The following is a 10,681-nucleotide window of genomic DNA, read 5'->3' as shown; positions in this document are numbered from 1 at the left end:
TGAGTAGCGAAAGACGGCGGTGGGTTTGAAAACGATTTGCCGGGAGTCCGGTGTTCTCACGGGCTCTAGTGAGCCTTGCCCCCGGCTAACTATCGAGCTAGTGGGTAACAGACGTCTCCGAAAACGTCGGAGTGCTTTTGAAAATATGTGGTGTCTTGATAAACTGAGCAGATATTTGAGGTTTACACAGCTACATTCTCGCCTGAAAATATGTTTAACGTTTATTTTGTGACACAGAAAGAATAATAAGACTAATATTAAAACTAACTAGCTGCCGCCATTGTTGGAAACTGAGCTGGGCTGCGCTATGAATTCTGGGACGAGGTACTTCTTCTTCGGGGTTTAACGGCAGCTGGCATCCTTGTACATGCAGTGCTGCCATCTTCTGTTTCAGTCCGTTATTACACTCTTAAATCCTACTACTTATTCCTGCGTCTTTTGGGATCTTACAAAGCTTCAAACGACGCGTCGACTATTAAATCAGTCGTCGACGATTTTGATAGTCGACGTAATCGTGACTAGTCGACTAATCGTGGCAGCCCTACCTGTATCATAACAAAGTGTATAATCCCCAATCCACCTTTAACATGGTCCTTCTCCCAAACCTTCAAATAGGACTTTCTGGCCCTGTCATAGTAAAGGGCTGCTTAGAATATTAGAGCCAATGTCACAAAGTTCCTCCTGAAGTATAAGTGAGTGAGAGAGTTTCCTCACTTTGCAGCACAACACGTCTCACAAGATTTCTACAAGCAATCAAAGTGAAATTTGTACTTTGTGTTGTCAGATGAACATATGAGACACTTTGACTCTTCAGTGCAGTGTGGAGCCTAACAAAGATCTGTTTTGTGTCCCAGCTGATCAGCAGGAGGAGAAGAGTCTGACGGAGCAGCAGAGGAACATTTTCAGCCATCTGGACTCAGCTGAGTCACTACAGAGGAAACAATGAGCTCAACGCAGAAGGTGAGGAAAATATCACAGTTTCACCAAATAATCAGTCACGTCTAAAACTCTCATACTCCCAACCTGTTATATGACTGTGTTGTATTTTATTATATATACAATCACTTCACTAAATAATCTGCCTCAGATTGTTTTGCAGCATCTTTCAGTTTATGAAAAAACATAATGTCACATGTACAGACCCAATATCTGATTTCAACACATGAGGACTTACATGTAAGCTTTAATCTCCAGTTGATCAAATCCCACTGAGCAGTCCTTCCCTTTAAATCTAACGTCTCTTCTTCCTCTCCTGTCCTGTGTGTCTTATCTTTCTCCATCTCTGAGTGAAGTTAGCTCTCTTTCTTTTCTCTCCCTGTGATGTACAGCAGCTGGACCTTTAGCCAGCAACACACTGTGAGACAAACTGCACACAAACAGTTTGTGTGTTTGCTGATGTTTGTTGATAGAAACGCTGCATTTGAAATGACCTGTTTGTTCAGGTGCTGTGCAAAAAGGAAAGAAGAACAACGTCTCACTTTAACTCCTGACTATGACTCACAGTTTTGCCTCTTTCATCTCTTTTTATGTTTCATACCCTGGTGATTAGTACACGATCAGGATTGTCTTTCATGTGTTACTTTTCCCATTTCTCAAGTTGGTTTGATGTTTGATGCCTGCAGTGATGAAATAAACCCCTCAGATGCCTTAAAAGTAACACATCTGTTTTGTAAATGTAAGGAGTACAAAATACAATTTTCTTTTTCTAATGTAGGGAACAAAAGTAAAATATTTTCCTTCACTGAATCAACTTTTAAATGTTACATTGTAATTATTAATATTGAAAAATGACAAAATGATAGAAATATATAATAGGAAACAGGAAACATAAAAAAGTATAGACTTGGTAAACATTTATTACTTTTCTGAGGTTGTTAGCATGCTAGCATTAATAACTGTGTACAGCAGGAGGGATGGGCATGATCTTAGAGTTTAAACAGTCATGAATTATTTTTAACACCAGGTTGGATGTAATGTGTTAGAACTACCAGCAGGTGAGGATAAGAGACCTTTAAGGTGTTCGGTGCCACACTCCACCTTCAGGTTTAAAACTAGTGTTAATGGAGGGAGTTTGAAGGTTGAGTTTGTTCCACGACTGCATTTCACTCACTGCCTCTGTTTGTATCTCTGTCACTGCAGGACCAACATGGAGCGAGAAGTCAGCGCTCTCAGGAGGCCGACAAACCTCACAGAAGAAAGGGAGAGAAAAAACACACTTGTGACGAGTGTGGGAAGGGTTTTACTGTGACGGGTTCACTAAAACGTCATCAGGTCATCCACACTGGAGTTAAAGCGTTCAGTTGTGACTTGTGTGGAAAGTCTTTTACCTGGAAGAGTGCCCTAAAATCACACCAACTCATCCACAGTGGAGTTAAAGCGTACAGCTGTGATCAGTGTGGCAGAGCTTTTACTCACAGCAGGAGCTTACAGTGTCATCTAGTTACCCACTCTGGAATTAAGGCATACAGCTGTGACTTTTGTGGAAAAACTTTCAGCCACATAGAGAGCCGAAATGCACACCTACGCATTCACACCAGACATTATGTGTACTGCTGTGAACAGTGTGGCAAACAGTTTATAACCAACAGGCAGTTACAACACCACATGTTTACCCACACTGAGGGACAACCTTATAAATGTGACCTGTGTGAGAAGGCTTTTAAATCTCCACGTTACCTGAGGCAACACCAACAGATCCACACCAGAAAGGGACTCTACAAGTGCAGTTACTGTGAGGTATGTATTGATATTTTTATCTTGTCATTTTAGCCTGACTGTTTGGAACAACTCTGCTCATTAAACCGTGTTAGCATGTTAGCAATTCTACTGCATGAAAAAGTAGCTCTGAGTGATTATTCAGATTTTCATTTCAGTTATGATTTTTAACAAAAATTATAATTGTAGTGTCGTGAGGGTATTACTTTCTTTCTTGTCCCATTCAGCTGAGTGTTATAACTGCAAAGTTACAGTATTGTTAATACAGTATTAAATTAGTATTATTGCAGTGGTACATTAGTAGTTTAGCACTGTGTTGGTACCCTAAAAATATTAGCGTGGTAGTGCTTCAATGTAAATCAGATGTTACTGTAATATTAAATAAGTATTACTGTAGTATTATGGTGGTAGTATTGTAGTTATTGCAGCCCAGTAAACTGAGTGTGTTAACTGAAACAGTAAAATGTAATTGGACGTCTGCAGAGATGCTCTTTATTTCAGGCGACGTTCAGGATAAAAATGTTGAAGGACTGACTTACACTGTCTTTGTGTCTTTGTTTAGAAGCAGAGCGACACAGATGGATCCAGTTCTCAACCCTGTCATCACCGTGGTGGTGGGAAAGACTTTCGTTGTGACCTTTGTGGAAAAACTTTCAGTCGACAAGACACCCTAAAAAGACATCAACGTAAACACACTGGAGACAAACTGAAAAACTGCAAAGAATGTGGGAGAAGCTTCCCCACAATAGCTGACTTAAAGCGACATGAACTCATTCACATTGGGGTTAAAAAGCACCTCTGTGATCAGTGTGGGTCATCTTTCATCTCTGCATTGGAGCTTAAAACACACAAACGGGTCCACACAGGAGAGAAACCATACAAGTGCAGACACTGTGACAAAAGCTTCTCACATCCAGGTAGTCGTAACGATCATGAACGTACACACATGGAAGGAAACTACAGCTGTGACCAGTGTGACAAGAGCTTCAGGAATCTCAGTTCATACTCCAAACATAAACGATCCCACGTTACTAATAAACTGTTTCACTGTTACCAATGTGCCAAAACATTCAATTCATTGTCTGCTCTGTGCAAACATCAGTGTGATCACTCAGGGCTGAAATCACTCCCACCACATTGAATCTGAAGAGACAGAAAGATCCTCTGGTTTCAGTGTCAGACTTAAAACCCTTGAGATCAGGCTCCACAGAGTTCAGATGGAATCTCCTGTAAAGATCTTATGAAAATGTTCCACTAGCTGGATGGATGGATTTAATATTTCTTTTTCTGAAGGTTGCTCTCTTCCTGTTTCTGCCAGTGCTGACTGCACAGATGTAATATAGATCCATGTCACTGTTTGGAAGTATCAGAGAACTGCTGATGCTGTAACGTTGCTGGTCAGTCTGATGGGCTGTTGTGTTGTTGTTGGTGATGCTGGATGAAGGGCTAGTGGACCAGGTGAGCTCAGGTTGAGGGTTGATCCCGTCTGAGCTGCAGGTGATCCTTTGTCCTACTTGTTGGAGATTAACTTTACGGACTGGAGCTGGAAAAATATATATTTCTAAAGAAGTCAGAAAGAGATTTTGTTGTCACAATCTTCCTTTTCTGTTTATTTCATGTTAACATGATTTAATTTAACAAAAAACATGTAAACACGGTGAATGGACTGCTGACGACTGGGGCAAAGTCATATTCTCAGATGAAGCATCTTTCCGATTGTTTGGGGCATCTGGGAAAAAGGCTTGTGCGGAGAAGAAAAGGTGAGCGCTACCATCAGTCCTGTGTCATGCCAACAGTAAAGCATCCTGAGACCATTCATGTGTGGGGTTGCTTCTCATCCAAGGGAGTGGGCTCACTCATAATTTTGCCCCCAAACACAGCCATGAATAAAGAATGGTACCAAAACACCCTCCAACAGAGAGCTACAGATTAAAAATGCCCAAGGCGAAGCACTGAAAAGTCTGGCTGTACTTCACAGCATCTGATGAAGCACCTGGTGATGCATAGCGTTTTTGTAAAAGCTAGAAAATGCACCGTATTTGATAGCTTGCTGCAAGACCTCACACCGAGCACATCTACTGCAGATGTGGTGCCTGTTATCGGACCCGGAGTTAGTAGTATCCCCCAAGAACCCGAAGAGTGGAGTCCTGGCCTCTAGCCCTGCCAGTGTAGCACCGGTTCCAACCAAAGGAGGTATGTTGTATCAACAGAAAAGGCTAACTTGGTTATCATTTTGCAGAAAAAGACTGCTAAAAATAAAAACACAAGAGGTTTTTGTACAAAGTTTGTGTTTTCCATTCTTTAACCACCGGTTCGAGCACCGTTTCAGCACCGGCACGGTTTCAAAATATCCGGTTTGACACCGGTATCGGATAAAACTTAAAACTTAAAGGATACCCATCCCTATTTGTTACCATGTTTCCATTGTGTAGTGTAGTCGATAGGTTTGTTTTTTGTCAGAACAATGAGGCCACTGCAACTGTATGACATATATACCTGTATACACTTGACTTATACTGACATGTATACACTATACATACACTGGAGTGGTTATATAATGGAATCACTGTGATAAGCATCTAACCTACATGTTTAAAATCACAAGACCTGCATATTTAGGTCAAATATTATCTACAATTATATTAATGAAGTTTTTGCCACCTGGGATTGTTTTTTCTCGCCTCAGCTGCCAGAAGGCAAGAAAAAGTGTATTTTCTTCCTGTTATAATTCTGTGTATTAAACTCTGTTCCAAGAATTGTAATCTTTTCCAGAGGATCTTTTTGAGTGCCTTGATTTTAACTGAATCTAAAACAACTAGTCCTCCACATCGTTGGCGGAATAAGTGCGACCTGTGGGAGGTACCTATTTCAATAGGGTGGAGCCGTAGGCACATTCAGTTCACAAGGGTTTAATGTTAAATGAAAATAGAATCAAACACGTAACAGTAGAACCTAAAACAATTTAAAAACTTGATTTTATTAAATACGGTGTCACAGTCCTGGATCGTATGACGCAGCGCTCTGTTTTCTTGTATTTTGTTTATAGTTTGTCCTTTTGGCATTAGATCCTAGGTTCCTTAGTTGTAGTTACTGTTCATTGTTTAGTAGGTCTCCTTTGTGTCATCTTCCCCTGTATTAAAGTTCACCATGTTGTTGATTGTGTCTAATCTGTCATGTTTCTGGTCTGCCTGGTTAATGTCAAGTTCGTGTCATGCCTGCGTCTTTTCATGTTTTCCTGCTGGTTTGCAAACCAGCTCCTTCGTCCAGTGTCTGCTTTTGGGTCTGCTCTAACGAACACACTGGTGCTCCCCGCCGTGAAATACGGTTAAAACTGTATGATTGTAAGCAGTGTTGGTCAAGTTACTTGAAAAAAGTAATCAGTAACTAATTACTGATTACTTCCCCCAAAAAGTAATCCCGTTACTTTACTGATTACTTATTTTCAAAAGCTATTAATTACTTAGTTACTTTTTAAAAACACAATTTACAACCTGAATAGGTGATAAAGCGACAGATCTTTCAGCCGAATTCTACGTTTTCTGCATAATCCATCATACAAAATGTAATCAAACGGAAAAGTCTATTTTTAAAACTTGTTTTATTAGTTTTAATGTTTTAACTTTATGCATCAAGTAAAAATTTATTTATATGCAACATTCTCTGACTGGAAGAAATTAGTTTAAGATTTAAACCTATTTTCTGCACATTCCAGCACATAAAATAAAATAGTTTTTGTGTTTACACTCAGTCTTTCAAATAGATGCAAGTAAATCGAAAGCAGAAAATAAATAAAATCAAAGACTAGCGGTCCTGTTGCTCTATTTTCACCTGTAAAGCAGGAGTAGGGTAGGCGGAGGTTTACCCTGGTGCAGGTGAGCCGCAGTGGTCAGTGAAAGAATCTGTGAGTTTCCCATTATGTCGTAGCGCACTCGGTGCTTGCTTGGAAGTTCAGGGGGTTTTTTTCGCTGTAAAAAGAAGTTTTCTTCCCACGCACAACGGACACTAATGTTTTTGTCACTTTTTATGGAATCAAACTCAAAGTAAGGTCAGTACTTCCACGCTTTAAACGCTGCACGCTCATACTCTCTCAGCACTCAATATATTATCCATTGTTGATCTGCACACAGCTGTTGTCACGAACGTCGCACTTGCTTACGTCACTGTCATGAGACATTCTCGCAAAAAATCACGGTTTTAGTAACGCAGTAACGCAGCGTTCCTACGTTAAAGTAACGAAAATCTAATTACCGTTTTTGCAATAGTAATCCCTTACTTTACTCGTTACTTGAAAAAAGTAATCGGATTACACGTTACTGCCCATCTCTGATTGTAAGTGGGAGACAGGATCAGCGCGACAGGGAACCTGTTAAAAACTAATCAACATTTATTACACGTTTGGGGGGGGGGGACTGCAATACACACTTTACCCCAACTGGGAAAAACAAAATAAAACGGAAAATCTTTAGTGCCGTCTCCACTAAAACTCGCTGCGTTGAATGCAAAAACTGCAAGAAAAAATTTTGTTTCTGCGCAGCGCCTTGAATGTCTGCAACAATGTAAAAAGTAAATCACTCTAAAATACAATCAATACATGCGTTGCTGCCTCCTTATACAGTGGAATAAAACATATAAACAAAACAACATTGGCAGCCGCAGCTGTCACAAAAATCTTCAGCTCCTCACTGTCGTCTTAAACCAGCCTATAACAAATAAAAATAAACGTGTGTATCGGACCTCGGCCCTGCAGCCAGAAATCCATCCAGACAAAGCAGCAGCTTGGCAATCTGTAAATGAAAACAGGACATCCCCTACACTGAACAACTGACCGCAGCAGGAATATTCCTCCCACATGGCTTCATATGTATTGTTCAGTTACCTGTTTACAAGTTGGTGACACCCCTTAAAAAATATCAGCAAACAGTGGCCGAGTCCACCACACGTTTCTTCACAGGAACAAAACAAACAAACCTCCACCAAATTAACAAAATGTAAGCGGAACACTTTCAGTGACCTACCGCTCCAGTAGATAGTTTGCTGAGATTGCTGAGATTTTGTTGTCACAACTCCTTTCTGTTTATTTCATGTAAACATGATTTATTTTACAGAAATCCTGTAATTCTTGAATCTTATGAAACGCCAGGACTGCCATAATGAATTAATTAAATACACCCTTAAATAATTAATTAAATGTGGCAATAATTCATTACATAAATATTTATGACACATGTAATTAATTAATTATTGACACTGTTCTGTTATCACTAAAAGTTGTAAAGTGTATCACTAAAATATCATTCTCAGTCAGTTGTTATTCGTTATGTGTTTACAGCATCCTCTGTGGTTGCTCCAAGTAATGCACTTTAGAAACGCCTTTATTTTGAAAAAAAACCTCTATTGAACAGGAAGTCCGCTCAGTCGAGCAAAGCAAGTGAGCAATAGTGATGGTAAATTTGATTCTTTTTACTGAATCGAGTTTTAATGAGTCACTCACCAAAGTGAATCGAGGCATTTGAGGCATTTGATTCACTAAGTCACTTGACCATAGAGTGTGTTACGCCCCAGTCTAGGGGTACAGGAACGCAACATAAGTTTGAAAAGATTGCCCCGCCCTGGTCCCCAAAACCATACACAGAGGGAAAACCAATTTCTTAGTGAATGGTGGTTTATTTTTCTACACTGCAAAATGAAGCTCCGGGGTGAACAAAGGCCAAAATAACAAACAAAACAAGCTAAGTCAGGAGGAGGTGCTATCTAAAACCCTATGTGAAATCAAAAATCAAACAAAAGACAAGCACTACACCTAACTCCCTAACTGAGATAAACAGGAGAAAACAGTGCAAGGGAAAACAATAAGGCAGCTCACCCCTTCTGTTCCAGTGCTATTTACAATGTACTATTTACAATGAAAACTAATGTACACACTATATACAGAACTCAGAAAGTCACAAAAGTCATGGGTTTTGGAAGCCAGGGTCAGGTCTGCTGCTGCTGTCAGTGGCTGCCCCAGGACAACAGCTGGTGATGGATTTTGAATGCACCACATGATCAGCGGACCAATCGGCAGCCGTCAGCTCATCCAATCCGGGGCCTGCGAAGACTTAAAGACACAGACAAAGAAACAGCCACCAAAACAGATTATGGCCAGGGCCATAACAGAGTGGAAAAAATGTACATTTTCACTCAAACTTAATTTGTTTCTCTTTTCGTGTATATCCTACTGCTAAGATGAGTGAGTCTAAAAGAAAACAACTATTTTATAGAGCAAAGAAGAGCCAAAAAATTTCTAAAGGGAACATTTATTTTGTTTATTTTCATTTTATTAGTATTTTCCTTAAATGTCATACATATATACATATACACACACACACACACACACACACACACACACACATATACACACACACATATATATATATATATATATATATATATATATGTGTGTGTATGTTTGTGTATATTGAAGTGAAATGAATATAATTGTCACGGCTGTGGCAGCAGTCGTGTGGTGTTGTAAGGAAAGACCCAAGATGCAGATCAACGCAGAGATGCGAGTGAGTTTTAGTGCAGGAGGGGAAAACAACAAACGCGAGGACAAAACTGAAACATAACCTAAACTGGGGAAGAGTAGTAAACAAACCTGAAATCATACGAACACGGGAAAACCGCACGGAGAATGTTGGGGTTAGAGACAAAGTGATACACAGACGAACCAACGACAAGCAGAGATAGACACACAAGGTAATCAGGAAAGACACACAGGAGGGATGTACAGCTGAACATAACACGAACCTTGACAGAGACCTTCAAAGTAAAACAGAAAAATTCAAAAACACAAACTGGGGGAGGACATGAGTAGGTATAGAAAACACTAAACACAAAAACCCCAAGAACAAGAAAACAAGAATTAACCCAAAACACAAGATGATACCTATATTAAACACAAAACTCTGGGTCTAAGGACCCAGGACCATGACAATAACCACTGAGAAAAAACTTACCTCCTATTAAGAGTTTAATTTCAGTTCAGTGATGTTGGATTATAACCTCCATTCAAATCATTCAAAAAAGAGAAAAGAAAACTGTAGAACATGTTATATTACACTGTGAGAAGGTAACTGATCCAAAACCTCAGTAACATAAAAATGAAACTGGATCTTATTGATTTACTGCAAAAGGACTCAAGAAGTGAAAGTTATCAGGCCTTATTCCAGTTTTTAAAAGAGAATAAATTGTTGCCGGTCGACGTTCCAGTTCACACTCCACACCAGTTGGTGGCGGTAATTCACAATTTTGTTGTTTGACAACCACAAATACAATTTCTAAGAAGAAGAAGAAGAAGAAGAAGGGGGCGGAACAAAGTGAGGACGCTCCACGAGAGGAGGTGTTTGCACAGAGAGCTGTTTTTCCATTCAAAGAGAGTAAAGAAGTACCACCGTTTGGATCGATATCTGCATCGATCTGCCCACCCTTGTCTCCTGGATCGTAGCTGAGATCAGCGTGAACCACGTGGGTCTCTGCTCCCTGATCTGTTTCCTGTGTTTGGAAAGAGTTCCAGCTTCATCGCGGAGTTTCTCTCGGTTTGTGGGCTCATCTAAAGGTAAGCACCGAGCTAACTTTACTGTGAGTTCAGTTCATGTTGAGTTTAGCTCCTGAATGAGGTCTTCTGCTGCTCTCCTCGGTGTCTGTTCACAGTTTATTGTGAACACGTTGAGAGAAGAGTGAGAGAGTGTTTGGAGAAAACCACCAACTAATCATTAGCTCAGCATGCTGGGAGAAGTTGAGCGTTTGCTGGCAGAAAGTTGGAGCAGAAAAGTCTTTTCATTGTCCCTGCAGCTGTTTTTCTGCCTGCACCAAACCTCTACAGCCTCATTTCTATTTGAAGTGATAACAGGAAATGGATGAGAGCGATCTGCTGCAGTATCAGGGTCACAATAAACTTTATTGTCCAGCTGCTGTGGATGAACAC

At 40.2% G+C, this 10,681-nt stretch overlaps 1 protein-coding gene across 1 annotated transcript in view; it reads left to right on the top strand.

Annotated features, from left to right (window-relative positions):
* The first annotated feature begins 322 nt into the window (after positions 1–322).
* The window catches only part of LOC146380693 (uncharacterized), a 19,817-nt gene continuing 9,458 nt past the window's right edge, over positions 323–10,681 (top strand). Inside the window, exons 1-2 of the mRNA XM_084940220.1 lie at positions 323–960; positions 2,140–2,736. Of these exons, the coding sequence (XP_084796346.1) occupies positions 943–960; positions 2,140–2,736 (615 nt within the window). The 5' untranslated portion in view covers positions 323–942. The remainder of the gene's footprint in view (positions 961–2,139; positions 2,737–10,681) is intronic.

The sequence above is a fragment of the Perissodus microlepis genome, chromosome 9 (genome assembly GCF_051167445.1).
Source record: "Perissodus microlepis isolate ML-2025 ecotype Zambia chromosome 9, ASM5116744v1, whole genome shotgun sequence".
NCBI classification, from domain to species: Eukaryota; Metazoa; Chordata; class Actinopteri; order Cichliformes; family Cichlidae; genus Perissodus; species Perissodus microlepis.
Note: the sequence above shows the minus strand (reverse complement) of the source record. Positions and strands in the feature narration are given on the sequence as shown.